This window comes from Teleopsis dalmanni, chromosome 1, assembly GCF_002237135.1.
Source record: "Teleopsis dalmanni isolate 2A chromosome 1, ASM223713v2, whole genome shotgun sequence".
Classification (NCBI taxonomy): domain Eukaryota; kingdom Metazoa; phylum Arthropoda; class Insecta; order Diptera; family Diopsidae; genus Teleopsis; species Teleopsis dalmanni.
The window spans coordinates 213,686,290-213,705,466 of NC_051846.1; the positions used below are offsets into that span (position 1 = coordinate 213,686,290).

At 29.9% G+C, this 19,177-nt stretch overlaps 1 protein-coding gene across 5 annotated transcripts; it reads right to left on the reverse strand.

The window, feature by feature from the left end:
• Positions 1 to 1,067: 1,067 nt before the first annotated feature.
• Positions 1,068 to 18,981, reverse strand: LOC119671883 (guanine nucleotide-releasing factor 2). 5 transcript variants are annotated; one of them, XM_038082710.1, is made up of 21 exons: positions 18,805 to 18,981; positions 14,790 to 15,057; positions 14,518 to 14,732; positions 14,257 to 14,447; positions 14,019 to 14,191; positions 13,841 to 13,951; positions 13,648 to 13,785; positions 13,421 to 13,587; positions 12,878 to 13,096; positions 12,178 to 12,673; positions 11,027 to 11,220; positions 10,620 to 10,643; positions 10,045 to 10,156; positions 9,550 to 9,988; positions 9,298 to 9,475; positions 9,075 to 9,243; positions 8,900 to 9,014; positions 8,445 to 8,842; positions 8,258 to 8,383; positions 2,289 to 2,420; positions 1,068 to 2,225 (listed from the first exon to the last, which is right to left on the reverse strand). In XM_038082710.1, exons 1-21 carry the CDS (start codon positions 18,827 to 18,829, stop codon positions 2,093 to 2,095), a joined length of 4,023 nt encoding a protein of 1,340 aa, XP_037938638.1. In that variant the 5' UTR covers positions 18,830 to 18,981; the 3' UTR covers positions 1,068 to 2,092. The 5 variants fall into 5 exon arrangements, with proteins under 5 accessions (XP_037938638.1, XP_037938642.1, XP_037938639.1 ...); XM_038082711.1 differs by having other exon boundaries at positions 2,093 to 2,225; positions 14,518 to 14,714; XM_038082713.1 differs by lacking the exon at positions 12,878 to 13,096 and having other exon boundaries at positions 2,093 to 2,225.
• Positions 18,982 to 19,177: the final 196 nt, after the last annotated feature.

The following is a 19,177-nucleotide window of genomic DNA, read 5'->3' on the forward strand; positions in this document are numbered from 1 at the left end:
TATGAGTTTGTGGATAAGTTATTCAGTTTATAATAGGGATGGAGATTTTTTGACTCGCGAGTGGAGTGGTGAACGGAGAGAAGAACATCATTGGTATTTGCTAAAAATAAAAATTTTAAGTGAAAAAGTGATCACCAAACACATGTGGGTGCTCTCGCTTTTAATACCAGTGGTAGAGAATTCGTAGGGAGGTTTAGAAATTTTTGAGTCGTTATGCGTATATATCCAGCAAGCATTGCAACAACAATTAACATATTAACAATAAATTATCGCTTTAATTAAAAAGAAACATACTAAATAAACATATTTAAATATAATATAGAATTTAACGATAATACTTTTTAGCTGTTGAAATTAATTCAACAGCTAAAAAGTAAATAAAAGTCCCGAATTACAAAGTAATTAAATCACACATTAATAGATGGAAGGCTTTATGCACAGTTAAACCGACTAATGCCGGAATGGTCTGTCCGACTCCTACTGCTTTTGCATTACTTCGGAGAGGATTCCTTATAAGTTGATTCTCAATGCCATATGCTTCTCGTAGAAGCTGTGTTAACGCCCCCACTCCTGATCCGAATTGGAAAATCTTCAGATTGCTCATCGTTTTTGATTAGTTTGTATCCATGTCTTTCTTTTTTTGCCTGAGCACGTTTCCAATGTGTGATTTTGTTCAGATTTTTTGCTTGTTCTATTATTTTTCAATGATATTCTGTGACTGTGAGGTGACCTACATATTCTGTTCTGCAAGCAGTGTTCTTTCTCCATGCCATTTTTTGATAGTTGAAGAAAGTATGCGCAACATCGTCCTCGTCTGATCCGCATAGATAAAGATATTTTCGAAAATATCCATGACCAGATAGGAATGTTATACATGGAATAATAGTCAATCTCGCCGAAAGTGGTTTCAAATTGGGAAGAATCTTTGCAATCTTAAGAAAGCATTGGTAAAATTGAGTGAAATGAATAAAAAAATTTAGAAAACCTCAAAACAAAGTATTTTCAATGGTAGGCAACAAACAATTGTATTACGTTCAGTTCACTTTTATTTAAAATTAATAGAAAAATTTTTTTAATTAAATTACAGATTAAATAATAACATTTATTTTAAAAACTACAAATAACAAGACTACAAATAACTTAGTTTGACTTAAGAAATTTGTTAGTTGAAAATTAGTTACTACTGTTTTAAAAGAAAAATCCAATAATAATATGTTAGTTATATAAACCTTCCAATAATATTACTTATTAACTTCAATGAATTTTTAATCTTTTTTAACATAAATTTAAACTGATACATAAAAACTTATCGATATTTTACAAAATTATTATTACATAGTTCATGAAATTTTATACATATATGTAACTAATTTATCAAGTTGTATAGTAAAGATTATAGTTTTTATTAAAATGTGTGGCTTATTTAACTATTAATATGCCATAATATATCTTTATAATGCGTTATTCTAAGACAGTCTTTATACTATGTATTGAAATACATAAAAGTAGTATGCTTCATTGTTTTAGAAACATATATAGACATACATTAATTAAAAATAATTGTATAATATAATATTTACAAATTAAAAACAATAAAATTTAGAAAATCATATTGAGCTGCATGTTTAAATAATAATTAAAATAAATTATTTATGAGTTTAAAATTATCTAACTTTAAACTTGAAAAATCAGCACTCATAAACTCATAAGAAGCAAAAGTATTTGAACTTCATATAGCATGAATTATTAAATATTCGTTTAAAAATTCTCTATGCAATTATATATTAATTTATTCGGTATCTTAGTAAACTTCACTTGAATTTTATTCCATTGCTTTGGTAAGTTTAAAATAATGACTCTTCTTTGTTCTGATAGGTCCTTCATATTTTGCAAAAAAAGTTGCATCTTTCGTTGTGTGTAATGTTCGATTAATTATTTAGTATAGTACCATTTATATTTAATTAATATAATTATTTGATTGTAATAATGTTAGTAGGAAACTGCAAACTTAAATAAGTTAAAAGTGTATATAGATTTTTTTCTATTCATATAAGAGCTCTTAAATTAAACAATAACTGCTTTTTAACATTATTTAACTGCGTGTTGGTCTTTTGCAACGTGGTTTTATAGTTTCTGAAATTTGCCACATTTCCTCTTCACCTAAAAAGTTCTCGAAATTTTCAAAAAAGCGAATTATACGTTCATTACGACGAAATGGATAAGTACTATAAAATATTAAAGTTATTTAATATATTTAATATATTTAGTAAAATTTATTTGAACAGTACCATTTTTTGAATCTCTTCATATTATCAATTATATTATATTGTTGCCATCTTTTAGAAAAATTAATAACACCTTCCTTCAAATAATCCGGATTCCCAACATGTACAAATGTCAAATCCTGTAGTACAAGCCCACTAAATACATAAAAAATACATTGGCTTTATAAAAATTTACAAATATACTAAGTTAATAATTTATAATCAATTGAATTAAATTATTAGAATATTTTATTGGAACCGTATTAAGCAGTTGGAAATGCAATTTATTTTTAACAACTTGTACAATGCACAATTATTGAACCTCCATTGTGAATTAGAATTAAATGTTTACATTACGACTATGAAATTAGTAACAACTAATAAATTTGTAGTACTATATCATTTAACAATCTTTTCTGTAGATTAATTTTGTTGATGTAAATTACTGTCATAATTGTCAAGTAAGCTTGTGATCAACATTGGCGCGCAAAAAAATCACTCCGTAACTTTCAGTGTTTTCTAAGCGAAAAACTTAAAAAGTGATATTGAACTCATCACAAATAATTGAGACAGTGACTCTTAAATAATATTAATAAAAAAATAATAGTGCCCGATAAAATAAAATATTATTATATTTATTTATTTTTGCGAAAAAAGTAAATTTTGATTTTGTTTTCGAATTTGTTTACTTTTTTCCAAATTCACACACACTTGAAAACAGCTGATAGAGACAGCAAACTAAGCTTAAAAGCTCAAAAACAAATTTACAAAAAAGTGTTGCAAACGGGTAGAATAGCTAAACAAATTACAAATCGCAAATTTGAAAAATTGTGTAATTGTGTAATTAAATAACAAACTTATGCTAAATAAATAAAATAAATAAATACGCGAAAGGACGCCTCAAAATAAATACGCGAAAGGACGCCTCAAAACAAAAAAAAAAAAAAAATTTATTGTTTGATAAATTCTTAAGAAAAATTGAAATTTATATTTTATTATATTATAAATTTATATTATACTTATATTAATAATATATATTTATATTTTTTCTTTTTAAATACATACTATTTTTCTCGTGCCATTTAAAACAGAACTTTAAAGGTTTATAATTAAATAATTAAAAAGTAGAAGCTTCTTTTTCACAACAAATTACTCAGAGACAGTTGGCTGCTCAGCTAACTTCCACGATACCAACCACGATATGCCAATTAATAGATCACCGCCTTCGCATAGCGGAGGCACAAACCACTCACCCATATGCTACCCAACAGCAGATGGTAGTTCTGAGAAGCCAACCACGAACCAAACAACAATGCTAAACAACCAAACCCAAAGGCAACGCTCATACTCGGTAAGTGAAAATTCTTGCAAACAATCAAGCTACCAACCGCAAAGTCCAGCAACATCTTCGAAAAATAACACAGCATCAGCGCAACATGTTAACATATTGCCAAATATATTGCAAAAGAATAGTAACATAGCAAAAAATCCTGATTCACCCAAAGTCCGTGGCATGGATAAATATATTCAAATCATAAAAAGAAAACGTAGCCCGAAACAAGAAAATGCTAACAATGCAATCTCGACAAAAACTCGAAAAATAGAAAATATTTCGACAGCGAATCGTTTTGCCGTTCTAGCCGAAGACGATAAAAATACCAGACCCGCCCCCACCCAGAAACCGCCACCCATATTTCTGCGTGAAAAAAATTCAAACGCTCTTATATACTCCCTAACACAAAGTATTGGGAAAGATTCATTCCATGTTGTGCCTCTTCGTAAAGGAAATGTCGATGAAACAAAAATCTCGATCAACGAAGAAAAACATTACAGAGCAGTTGTAAACAACTTCGAAAAAAATGGAAAAAATTTTTACACCTATCAATTAAAAAGTGCCAAAGGATTAACAGTAGTTATATGAGGAATAGAACCAGATTTGAATACAGCAGAAATTAAAGAAGCACTTGAAGAAAAAGGATTTAAATCAAAATCTATATACAAGATTAAAAACCGCGATAAAGTTTCGACACCACTTTATAAAATAGAGCTTGAACCTGAAGGAAAGAAACTCAAATCAAACGAGGTTCATCCAATTTATTCCCTACAATTCCTACTACACAGAAAAATATCAGTAGAAGAACCGCACAAGCGTAAAAACCCGGTGCAGTGTACTAATTGTCAGGAATATGGACATTCGAAGTCCTATTGCACACTTCGTAGTGTTTGTGTTGCATGTGGCGACTTTCACCGCACTAAAGATTGCACATCAAATAAGAAGGACCCAACAACAAAAAAATGCGGAAATTGTGGAGGCAACCACACCGCTAATTATAAAGGATGTGTAGTATACACTACCGAAAAACAAAGAATGTTTCCAGCATTGCGTCCCCGCTCTCAGTCAGTAATCCCACCACACCCTTCTCAAATGCGATCTCAGCCAAATGCTCCATCTGACTCCAACAATACGTGTACACAAATATCATATGCAAACGCTGTTAGAGGATTCACTGGCCCAAGCAACGTCCAAAATGAAAACTCTACTAAACCATCTTCAAATATTGAAAACATGATCCAACTGTTTATGGAAAACATGACACAATTTATGAACACCATGCAAAATATGATGCAGGGAATGATTCAAAATCAAAATATCTTACTTTCAATCCTATCCAAACCATGAATGCAATCAAAATTTGCTTCTTGGTATACTTGTATTGTTTTTACAATCACATCAAATTGACGTCATGCTGATCTCAGAAACCTATTTTAACGAGAAAAGCTACTTTAAGATACCTGGTTACATACTCTACGATTCGAAACACCCCAGTGGACGAGCAAGAGGCGGATCTGCTATCCTCATAAAAAACCACATTAAACACTTCCCAACTCAAACCCTTGAAGCAGAATATATGCAGGCGACAAGCATATGTCTAGAAGAATACATAAAAGGTCTGAATATAACCTCAATCTATTGTCCACCAAGGTATAAAATAACGGAACTTTAATTCGAAGAATATTTTACAAAGCTTGGACCCAAGTTCATAGCGGCCGGCGACTTCAATGCCAAACACACATTCTGGGGCTCAAGACTTATATCACCAAAAGGAAAATCCCTGATGAACGTGATATCAAAACTCGACCTTAACATATCCTCCACTGGCACACCAACATACTGGCCTTCAGATCGGAAAAAAACTCCAGACGTCATTGATTTTGCAGTAACAAAGAATTTAAAAAGAGATCAAATTGCTACCGAGGCATCCTTAGAACTCTCCTCTGATCACACGCCGACTTTTATTCTGATTAGAAACACAACAATAGTCAATCCAAAATCTGAAGAAAAGCTCACAAACCAGCACACAAATTGGCTAAAATTTAAAAAATATGTTAGCTCACATATTAACACAGACACTTCCTTAAAATCAAATATTGAAATTGACAAGGCAGTCCAGGACTTCACAGCTTTACTTCAACAAGCCGCTCGAATATCAACCCCACTCCCAATACCCCACAAACCTATAAACTACCATACATCGAACGAAATTGCAACCCTTATACAGGAGAAACGACAAGTACGACGCCAATGGCAACAACAACGATCCCCCCGTATTAAAAAACAACTCAAGAATCTGACGAAAGCACTTCAGAGATTACTCAAAGAAAAAAATCGCATAGAATACGAAAATTTTATTCCACAGTTGTCTCCAACGCAAACAACAAACTACTCCCTTTGGAAAGCCACTAAACTCAAGAAAAAGCCCGTTATACACAGAGCACCCCTCCGACTTACAGATGGAAACTGGGCTAAAAGCGATGAGGAAAAGGGTGCTGCTTTTGCAAATCACCTTAAATATGTATTTACCCCAAACTCTACTTTAACAAAACTTGACTCTCTGCCTTACTCCACACGAAACGACAATATGACAATTTGCTTCAGTAAAAAACCACTAAAAAGCGAAATCAAAAATTTAAATACCAAAAAAACCCCAGGCTACGACTTAATTACAGCGAAAATGCTGAAAGAGATCCCACAAATCGCCAAAGACCAACTACTTTTTATTTATAACGCTATTTTAAGGACTGCATATTTTCCAAACGACTGGAAGCTATCCAAAATCATGATGATACCCAAGCCCGGAAAGGACCCCGCTCAAGTCACCTCATATTAACCCATAAGTCTGCTTCCAATTCTCTCAAAATTATTTGAAAAACTTTTTATAAAACAACTAATGCCATATATAAATAAGAAAAGAATAATACCTAACACCGCATAGTACGAGTAATTAAGGAAACGTTTGAGAAGAGGCAGTATTGTTCAGGCGTCTTTCTAGACATAACCCAAGCCTTTGACAAAGTTTGGCACGAAGGATTGTTCTGGAAACTTGAGAAACATTTACCATACAATATATCCTCAGTTATCAAAAACTATCTCTCAAATAGAAGATTTGTTATAAAACAAAATTCTTTTGTCTCCAATGCCTTCCCCATTATGGCAGGTGTACCCCAAGGTAGTGTTCTGGGCCCCTTGCTGTACCTGATTTTCACAGCAGACATGCCAACCAGTGACTGTACAACAACATCAACATTTGCGGATGACACTGCCATTCTCAGCCATAGTGACGACCCATTCACAGCCACAAAATCAGTTCAAGACCACCTCAACAAACTGCAAAAATGGCTCGATCTCTGGAGAATAAAAGTTAACGAATCGAAAAGTGTACACATAACCTTCACTCTACGACGAGATACCTGCCCTGCCCTTCGTATTAATGGAAAAGTAATACCACAATGCAATGAAACCAAATACTTAGGAATGCACCTCGACCGAAGGCTTACGTGGAAAAAGCATATAGAAACCAAAGTAACCCAAATTAAACTCAAACAACAAGAACTAAACTGGCTGATAAATAAAAACTTAATCTCACCTATAAAGTGCAACTTTACAACACAATGATGAAACCCATATGGACCTACGGAATTGAACTCTGGAGCTCTGCTTCTCCATCAAACATTGAAAAACTTCAAAGAACTCAATCAAAAATCCTCCGGCAAATAGTCGGTGCCCCCTGGTATATAAAAAACGCAAATATTCATAGAGATCTTCGAATTGACACAGTCACAGATGTAATTACCAGCAACACACAAAAGTACAAAATCAAACTCAGGAACCATCAAAATCCACTTGCAAGCAACCTTACCCAAAGCGCTGGTACACAGCGACTCAAAAAAAACTACATAAACCCGGCTATTCAAGAATAACGCCCGACATGGTAACGAAATTGGACGAAGCTTTGGCTAAGGACAATTAATTATCTACTTTTCTTTTCTCAAATATTTTAATACAGCAATTAGCAGCGAAAATTTATTGTTAGTTCTAAGTTGATTTTTAGAAGATTCAATAAAAATCAAAATAAAATTTAAAAAAAAAAAAAAAATAATTGTCAAGTCACTTTTTGACTTTACCAACAGTTGAATCTCAGTTACTCAATTACTGATAAAATGTTGATCCTTCTTCATCAACGAACTTTATTTTTCGGTTTTAGAATGATTTATATCAATATTATTAATAATAGTTTTATTAATAATATTATTATTATATCAATATTGTATTTAGTATTATTGTTTCTAATACTATGTTCGGACGACCAAATTTCTTTAATTTCGTAAAAATTAAATTAAGTTAATTTCAAAAGTACTTTTTGATCATACTTTTTGTTTACAAATCGAAAATTAATTTTTGCGAAATTAAGGTGTGTCTGAACATAGTATAAAACGTATCCGCAATTTTGTAGAATAGATTTAAAATAACACATATCAAGTATCAATATGATAAATCTTGTACATACTAAAAATATAAAGTATTGCATTTCTTTCTTTCTCAACATTGCATATAAACGATTTTTATATCTACAGTCTTTCCTCTTAGCTGTGATGTACATTTATACTTACTGCCTATAAATGAACCAATATTTTAATTAATATTCAAAACTTACATATAAGGTATACAGGGAGAAGTTGTTTCTGCCAATGCCTGGCGATATGCCCTGAAACTTGAACTGGAATCTATTAATGTACAATATTCCTTTAAGCCTTCAGTAATTGTTTTTTGCCACTCAAGTCTATTATGTTTGATTAAGTTAAATTGTATATTATTAAGCAGTATTGCAAATTTATTCTTACCTTCTAATTGGTGCAGAGTCTAATGCTGACAATAATGCCAAGTAGGAATTATAATTATTCATTTTTCGTAAATGTTTCATGATTTTTATGAATTTGATAACATGTTTTTCTCGATCTTTGGCATCAGATAACATCAATATTTTTGATCGCGCCCAATATGACATTTTATTAAAATGTTCAGTGAATTTATTTAAATTAGGAGATTTCTCTTCACATTGTTCTTTGGCAAATAACAATACTTCAGGAATTTCAATTTTTTGAAAAAGGTTAGCGTCAAGCAGAGTCATTTGCTCAGCTATATCACTAGACTTCAAATCAAGCAAACTAGGTTGATTTGTCACAGTGTAATGCATTTCATCTTGATAAACTGGCATTTTTTGTTCCTTGTAAATTGTAACCTGTTAATAATACATGGCTGTAACAATATTATTAATAATACACATGTTTTCAAAAACCTTTTCAACAATCTTGTTTCGTAATAACTTCGCTTGATATAATTGGCCAGAGCAAACCAATTGATACACAAATTCCACCAATAAACTGAGTAGTTGATTTGTTAAATCGTTCGACCTAAGTAAAGTTAGGTTAATGCTATTATGTTCAATACATTCATTATATTAAATAGCTTACGTTAAATCATTTACAACTCGAACTAATAAGGAGAATGTTTCTTTGGCGGCTTTTTGTTTTTGATCACTTAATTGACAAAAAAAAAAGGTGTATCGATGTGTAAGTTTCTCAATAACATCAACAGGTAGAATAAATGTTCGAAACGTAGTTATGAATGCTTCACTGAAAGCTATATAATAAAATTATATTTAATTTATTATAAGAACACTTAATGATAACTAACCATTATCAGAGTTTTTCTGCACCCTACTTGCATGAACAATTAAAGCATCTATATAGCCGCCTTTTACTTCGGGACCATCCTCGCTTTCCTTTTTAAATATTATAAACGGCGTAATATCTATTTCTTCCAACATATTTGGGAGATTTTGATTCGAAAGTGTATTTGTCAAGCCAAAAATCTTGTTAAAAAATAAATAAAATAAATAATTTTATATGTAATCTTTAAACATGATATTGAACTAATTTTATTTACCTTTTTACTTTGCTTGCCTGATACAACATCAATTCCTTCATCTTCATCATTAGTTAGATCGGATGTAAATTCTTCCATACTTTTTTTATTTTTCATACTTTGGAACTTCGTTCTTTTGTCAACATTTATTTCATTTTTATCTTCTTCTTTTATCAAATTATGTGGCGACACTACATTAAACTGATCATCTCCATTCAGATCAAAAATTTCCTCACAAACTGTAGACATTTGTTCATTGCCGTGTACATTATGTAAAACACGGCCATATCGTACTGCTTCATTACAGCTCTCTAAATTTAAAGGCTTTGGACTCTGAGGAGGTGTGGTAATAATAGTAGGCGGATTAGAAATTTGTTTTCGCTGTTTGTAATTTTTTGGTGGCAAAGCTGGTGGTGTTCCACTATCTGGCGATTTTAAATCTTTGGTAGAAGCTACAATACTATAGACAAATTGAAAAACACTCATATATCATATCCGTATACGTGCCTTACTTACTTCATTGTTTGACTGTGCGTAATATTCCTATTTAAATTATACGAATGCACTGTATGGCGATGTTGTTCGAAAGCACGTGTAGATGCAGAACATATTTCCATATAAGCCAAGACTGTAATTAGTAAATATAAATTATCGTATTAATAAGTGAAATTAGTACATATCATCGTTTATATCAAGCTTATTACATATAAACGTATTGAAATGGAAATTTAAGAAATTGAATAAGTGAATAAGATATGTTTAACATTCAATCAAATTTTTCGGATGAAATATAATTTGTTAGTAATATATTGCAGCAAAAGAATATTTAATGAAGAAAGCATAACTGCTACCATAGCGTATGAAAGCTATACTTAAATATTGCTCTTATTAAAGTCATATTAAAGTCTGTTGAAAGACTAACTAAAAATTTTTAAGCAATGAAAGTATTCTTCAAATAGATAAATAAACAATTTTTCATTCACTTATAACTGAGAAAATAGCTTTAATAAAATAATAAAAGCTGTGTACGTTGTAATTATACAAAATGTGTATATAAACTCAAGGAATTTTTTAAGAATAGTGTCACTTACCCGAAAATGCCACACTTTGAAACACTTGAAAATCATAAGAATTCATATTCATTAAAACTTTTTTTAATATTATATTATATTTTGCAGAATTGTGTTTTTTGTTAATATTAATACTTTCAGTGTCATTATTGTTTTGACACTGTAAATATTTTGCATTATATTTCGATGAGTGTATAAAAATGTGAATAGTATTACTTTTGTTCTCAAAACTGTTTGATTATTGTAATTGTAATCACATGTGAAAATATTGTATATAATATTTAAAAAAAAAAGGAAATAATTGATATAAAATTGCCAATTTACAGCAATTCCAAAATAGACCCATAGTTTTTTGTTCATATTTTTTAAACATATAAGTAAAAAACGAAATATGTGAATAAATTATCTCGGTTATATAATACACTTACTGTGCTTTTTTTTAATAGGAAGGGGAGGAGGCTCTGTCAGATTACCAACTGATCCAGATGCATCATAATTTCCTGAAACTCCTCCAGAAGTTCTAGGTTCAATAAGACTTTGGTGCTTTGATTGCCATTGGTAAATCTGTTGTTGGTGAAGTTTATTATGTTGGCGCAATTCTGGTGCTTCATGTAAATTACCACTATAATGAAAAATATATTTATCTTAATTATATTGATTATTTTATATAATTCATTAAATAACAATTTTACAATTTTTATCCTATTGCATACAAAACTAGTTAATATACTTATGTAACTAAAGTTATTTAAAAATGCTTTATACTATTATAACACTACACAAAAAAAATTATTAGCCTCTTCCTACCTATCGACAACTAAACATTTAACAACAAAATTATATATGTAGTTGAACTAAATAGTTTCTTGAACTGTCATATAGAGATTACCATTTTATCATTCCACATTAATCACCTTTATAACTACCGTATCTAATTTAAATCTCATCCTAACCATAAGTTCGCTACGTATTTGCAAAATAATTGTTGAATCTCGCCTGTTGAGTAACATTGCTTTTAGACAGAACAAAATAATGTTGATGATGTTGCTCACTTTCAAGAATTATCAATCAAGAAAAATTTTTGAAGAATAAGGATGTTTGCGCACGCTGTAAATGTGTTAGTGCAACAATGCAAAAATATGCTTTTGTATAACGAAAAAATAAGTTTTTGGGTAACAGACTATCATTCACAAAATGTTGGTTGCGTGTCATTCAAAGCTGCAGACTATCATATTTGAGAGTCATTAATCGATTTTAAGAGAGAAAATCGATAAATGACACTCAAAAATGATAGTCTGCACCGCGTTAAAAGCATATACGTGTTGATAACTAATCTTTATACAATAAAATACTACCTATCTTTATGCAATAAGAAACTATCTTTATAACATGCTGTCTTAAAACATTAAATAATATAAATAAAATTTCTTTTTATAATGAACTCCAAATTGGATTTTAAATGCTTTTAGGTTTTTAGATTTTAAAATTTTAGAGAGTAGTAATCGTTCTATGACATAGAAAACAAATTTATAAATAACAATAATAATAAGGGTTTTGAACTAAAACTAATTTATATTACCTGATTGAATCATCAGTTTCCTCAAAGTTTTCTGAATGTAAAGCCATCTGTTCTTTGTTTCTAGCTAATTTAGGAGGCAATGCTGGCTTTGTAATGTCAATTAAAGACGCTAAGCCAGAAGAAGATATGTCAAGACTGTTTGTTTTGTTTAGTAAACCCATTTGATTGAATAAATATTTATCACTTTCAATATGTTCTGAACTGACTCTATTAGCATGACTAATAAATTGATTATCATCAACTTTAGATATTAATGCTGTATTTAAAATTTTATCTGTAAATTCCGCATTCGACTTTTCTGAACTTATTGAACCAGCAGTCGCCTCCGAAACATACAACTTTTGTTGAAACAAAATTTCATTGCCACCAAAAGCTTCTCCAGTACCAAAAGCGATTTCCGAACTACTTGATTTAGTTGATGATTCAAAACTATAATCAGAGGATCTTTTCGATACGCTGTATGAAGATGTTCCAAATGACCTTACCGAAGCGAAACCTGTAATAATATATAAATTATAAATCTGAATTTTAATCATTTCGCGTTTTTTTTAATGTATAAAAATAAAACGTTACAAGACATAATTAAAATAAATATATTTCTGTAAAACACTAAAAAAATTAAAATTATAAATATATTTCTGTAAAACACTAATTAAAATCAAAAAAAAAAAAAAAAAAAAAATACAATATATTTTTGTACCCGATTCATTTGAATGCCGATTATTCAGGGAATTTTGCATTTCCAGTTTATTTGTATTGCAGTTGCCAGTCAACATTGTTGCAAGGGCAACGTTATGTATTCCTGCAGCTACCGAAGCAGCACAATTGTTGACACTAATATTACCACTACCATCTTCCATAACAAAAACATTTTGTTTGTTTTCCTCGTTTTTGAATGTTTGACTTCCTTTCATTGATTCTAAATTTTGAAAATTTGTTTGGAATTTTAGATTAAATAAATCAGTTATAATTTTCTGTTTATTATAAAAAACAAGTTAATGACATTTTCACGAAAATATAATTCTATTTTACACAGTTCTATATAAATGTGCTCACTCTATGCAATATTCAATATTCAATATTCTTATTGGTTATAGAAAACACAAATTTTTAAACAAACACTGAAGTTATAATACCTTCACGTACACAAATAAATTCGCATTTATTTTGCGAGCGCACCAAATTTAATTGTACTTTTTCTTTTTATCAATTTTTATTTAATATTAATATATATCATAATTACCATTATATGTCAATATTTTTTCAACATCCTCTTCAAAAATTTGTTCATCCAAACTATTCTCTAAACCTAGTATTTTTAACTCTTCTTCCTCTCGGGACTGGTTTAAAGCAGAATCAAGTGAGCATTGACTAGAATTTTCATCGGGAGATCTCGATCGGACAGATAAACTAGTAAACAGATTATTTTGAGAATATTTTTTAAAATTTCAAATATTATTTTTTGCTTACTGATCAACACCAACATTTAGTATGGAGATGTCTGAACCACAATCCAAATTTGAATTAATGCTGATGTTGTTTGAAATTCGATTTTTTTGTTGTTGTTGGCTGCGTCTTTTTGGTGGTATTGGAGGCGGATTATCAGACCTATACACAAAGTATATATTTTTTTAAATAGTTTATGAATTGTTCATAATCTTACCTATTTGGAAGCGGTGGTTTTGGTGGAGGACTTGTATCTCTTAGAATACTTTCTGTACTATGCGATGCCCGAATTGGATTTGAGTTAGTTTTTTCCAAAATATCACGCTCTCTAAATTAATATATCAAATTTTTAAATTTAGTGCAAACAATATATAGTTATCATTTATCAATTATACTTTGGTGTTAATGTTATGTCAGGTAGAGATGTTCTTCCAGCCAGCTCAATTGGCGGACGCATTAAACTGTTATTTGCAGTATTAATTATTGCTTTTTCCTGCGAAGAAGATGCGAGATCAAACGAGTTATGCTCTTTTTCTTTTAGTTTCTGTTGAGCTAATGACACAAGATTCTAGAAATAAAAAAATTTTCGTTTTTTTGTTTAAAGTTTAAAGTTAATCCTATGGTAATAACTACCTTCACCGCATCCTCTAACAAATCAACAACGTCTCGAACATTCTCATTACTAAGAGAAACACATTCGTCATCTTCATCACTGAGCATGACTTCATCACAAAATTTTATCAATTTTCCAAGACATTGATAAACTTGTTGTGTTGCTGACAGAAGCAATGTGCTATTCTCGTTTAACATATACGACTGGATAACTAAAACCAAAAAATTCAATAAGCTTCATTTTTTTAATTCAAACAAAAGTTTTCTCTTAATTTATTTTACCGGAATACATGCTTGCAATTGTATCCAAAATCACAGTACCATTTCCGGGGAGTACTTCTAATTTTTTTTTTAAGATAACATCTTTGAAATGTTTAAGAGCATTAGATATATCTTTTACGTAAGTTTCTAAAGATTGTGATGATTTAGCCATTTCTTCTGCACTATGTTGAAGTTTTATCGCATTCTTATTTCCCGGACTATGTGGAGAATGAGATCTAATTTTAAAATATGTGTTTAAAAAAATATATTAATGTACTGATTTTAATATTTACCTCCCCAAAGTATTTGTTGGAGTTCGTATAAGGGATATTTTTTCAAATAAATCGTCTTTAAAGGAGCGAGCTCTTCTTGCTAGCTTTGTACCTTTTAAGCTGTTTTTATGACCCGAAGTATTGCATACAGAAGCAACTACAGTATTCGGTACTGATGCCAACTGAGTGGGAGATAGTGCCGAAGCTGTAGTTCGCGTTGGAGTACTTATTTTTTTTGAATGCGACGACAATAATATATTAGGCTGTATCGAGGTGTCTACTGAATTGTCTTAAAATATAAATATAATCATGGAATTATATTTTAATAATTATAAATAAATAATTATTTTAAAAACAATTTTAATATATGATTGTATGCATTTCATGTAATTTCATGTAATTTTAAATGAAAGTTCGCCGCTTTTGTTTGTTTTGTTTCTATCAAATACACAGGTATGGTTGATTGTTCATTTCGCTTTGACTTCACTTCTTATGATACGTACCGACTAACTGAGCCTTAAGACAATAACTTTAAATTGGTACACAAGCGTGTTGGCTATATAGTATGTTAACAAAAATATGAGTAGAAATTAATAACACCAAAATGAGATTCTCTAGTCTCTAATCTCTAATCTTGATAATGAGGAAATTGTTTAAATTGATAAGATACGGTCAATTTGTCTTAATAATAGTAAGAGAATACTTTTAGTTGACTTGGAGAATGGAGAGATGAAGATGCTTTAACAAAAAAGGTATTGGAAGTGGTAGTTGGGGGAACAAGACAAAGAGGCAGATCGTGTCTCCGGTGGAATGATCAAGTTAAGGTTTGAGCTTGCACTAACCGGACCTAATGTACGAAACTGGAGAGCAGTGCATGCAGCAGAGGCGCCAAGAGAGACACGCTGCGTCAAGCCAAAACCCGTTTACGCGTTGTTGTGGCCAAATAAGTAAGATGTAATAAAATAAGGTTATAATTGACCCTTCGAAAACTAATTTTATTCTATTTTCATACTCCAAAAAAATTTTTCTTAAAATTACAATATTTTTTTTTATTCCTCCATTCTTTTTTTAAGAAAAACTAAACAGCTTAGGTGGAACAGTTGTAGATGACAATGAATAAATAATACATGATGACCTATCAATATCTCTACGGTAATATCTAGGAACTAATCTCAAAACTAACGTTTAGTCATATCAAATATTGATAAAACTTATTATAAATATATGGTATAATAAGTTACAATATATTTACAATATGTACAATATATATATATAAATATATATATATTGTATTATATATATTGTAAGAAGGGAATAGCCTTACATTGTAATAACAGATTACTGACGAACATAATTAACTTCAGAGATTGCTATTTAAACATTACTGTGGCAATGAACACCTAATCCAAAATTTCCGTTGAGGCACTTATTTAATATATGTAGGTATTTATATTAGTATGAATCAAAAAGGGATGCGGTCCCACTTGCAAATATTAGCTGTGTTTCAGCAAACATGATCCGCTCAATTTTACATGCAAAACAAAAACAATGGGGTGAACCAGCAATTGATCTGGTTCACTTTCTGGTTCAATGTGGAATGTATGTAAAAGATAAAAGTGGAACGTATTTTAATGCAAATGGGGTTGGCAATGCGATGCAATGGTGTAGTAAAATTATAAACAAATCTACATTTATATTTATTTATTATTGATTTTATTTATTTATTATTTATTTTATGTACTTATTTATTTAATATGTCATTATTATTTATTTCTTTGTTTGAAGTAATACTTTAATTATTACTATTACTATAAATTAAAATTATTAAAATTAATTAAAATTATTACTTTAATTATTTACGTTTTATTATTATTAAAAAAGTGTTGTTTGATAATTTGTTAAAATCAATTAATTTGAAATGAATATATAAACATTAAATTGAATACATTTATTTAATTAAAACAGAACAATACATAAGGAAACAGGCTCTCCAACATACACGTTTATAAAAAAACCATTGCAAACTGCTTGCAAGTTTAAGCTATATTTATGCTTCCTTTTGAAATAAGCCTAATTATAAGCTAATCACTAGTTCTTTCAATTATTCTCCATACAGAAGCTTTTGATATGCCAAAACAAATATCAAATTCGCGAAAAGTATTTATATTTGTCATATACCACAAAAATATGTAAATTTCCTTCATTGCTCTCGTTCAGTTGTGACCACCACGGTTATTTTGTATTTGCTGATTGGATTTTATTAACAAATTTATTCAAATATGAAACATAATTAATATATAGCAATTGTATTTTTTATGCGCAAATACCAATCAAATAATCTTTAACGGAAGAATTATTGATCGTTTCCACAAAACTTCCACTATATCCATGCTAATACACTTCATTCCTTGAGCTTAATACACTTGAACTAGTATTTAAAAAGGGAATGGAAGAGTCAGTTTCGCTCGATGATTCTAATAAAATCTGCAATTTTCATTTATTTACTATAGAATTAAATTTAAGTTTTTAAGTAAATACTAAATAAAAACTTACATTTCATACTTCACACATTTCAGATTTTATTTATTTTCCATTTTTTAGATTTTTTGTATTCAAAATTTTCTCACTTATTTTTTTAGCGCCAAAATTATTCACATAAATTAAAAAATTTTGTACCCAAACGCAACTGGCATATTTCATGCGTTGCCAATTATTTTCAAACGTGATCCCTATCGTTTCAGCAAAGATGATTCAGATCATTGAGCGGATCATGTTTGCTGAAACGCAGCTATTATATCCTACAAAGAAGTCAAATTAATAGTACCATTAAAAAACTGTTTTCAATGGAAAGCTGCATTAGACACACCTATCAGAAAAAATTGAGCCGTTTTGTGGGTTCTCTACTTATCACATCGCTTTAATACCTAATAGCACATTGATACCTTTAATAGCAGAAATAAATAATTTGAGTATACATTGTCCGACATGTTAAATGATTCAAAGAGGCTTCATGTGTTTCTTCATCTAAATTTAGATAAACCCAGGTTAATTATCTGTTTAATAAAACCTTTTAACAATATGTTTAAATATCCCTGACAACTTTTATGATATACAGAGTTAACGTTTTTACACGTTGTTTTCAAAGTTCGTTAGGACGTGATTCAAATTCAGTTATTTACACTTGACAAATCAAAACAGTTTTGGAAACATGAACCCACGGGATATTGAAGAATTTGTCAATAATCGCAATCTATGCAAAAGTTTGAGAAGAAACTTCTCCATAGATAACGTAATAGATTTGCCAAGTTAAAGTCTACCATCATATTTTTTAACAATTTCTTTATGTAAACATTAACATAAACATGTAGAGAATCCACTCTCCAGAAGCGTAAAGCTAACCCTTTGTATTTTAAAGTTTTGTATAATCTTTATAAACTGTTGAAGACTATGAAAAGTAATTTAACACCATGAAGAGAACAACACAGATGACTTTTTAATATAAACAATTTAAAATTTTCATTTCACACTTTCAAATAAGCAGTCATATTCACAGTTTTTATTTAAATTAGTTAAATAATATATAATATTTAAATTGTGTAGCTTAAAAAAATCTACTTTAGCAGGTGTCAAATGTGGTGCAATCAATAGGAGCGGCTGATACACATATGAGAACAAAATATATAATTTACATATGAAGCAAAACCTAGGATGGTATCAGTCTCCTATATCTCACAATAAACGTAGATTTCTCAGCATATTAAAAAAAAAACTTCATATAAAATGTAGTATAATAAATATTGGTTTCCTAAAAATTTTTTAAACATGATGCACACAGAGTATTTTAAATTATTGAATTACTAATCATGTAAAGCAACATAAAATTATAATAATCTCTTAGTACGTACTTCACTCTATATAAAGGCAAATATTATAAGCTAAACATTGCTACATTATGACAGCATCTCTAAAAGCAATGTAAATAATATTTTTCCATATCTGGCGAATATGGTAATACTCATAGCAATTATTTACGTACCAATTTTATGTAAAGCAGCATTCATGTTTGTTTTTATCCTCTCTAAATAGTTTTGTTGCTTTAAATCTTGATTTTTATTTTAACAGCGATGATAGAAGGTTTACTAAATACTTAAAGCTTAGTTCTAACATTTTTCTATTTCGCTCAAACAATTATATGTATTAAAGAGTTTTTCACTTTCCCTAATTTTCTGTAAAAGATGACAAAATCAGCCTCTGAGTATCGATAAATCGGGCACCGCGTTACCAACGAATTAATATTAATGGTTTTAGGCGCTACACATTTCTATGAATAAATGCGTCAGAACACACTATTTCATTAACATACTACATTAGTTTTATAAAACAACTATTTTAATACATTTTTATAAAGC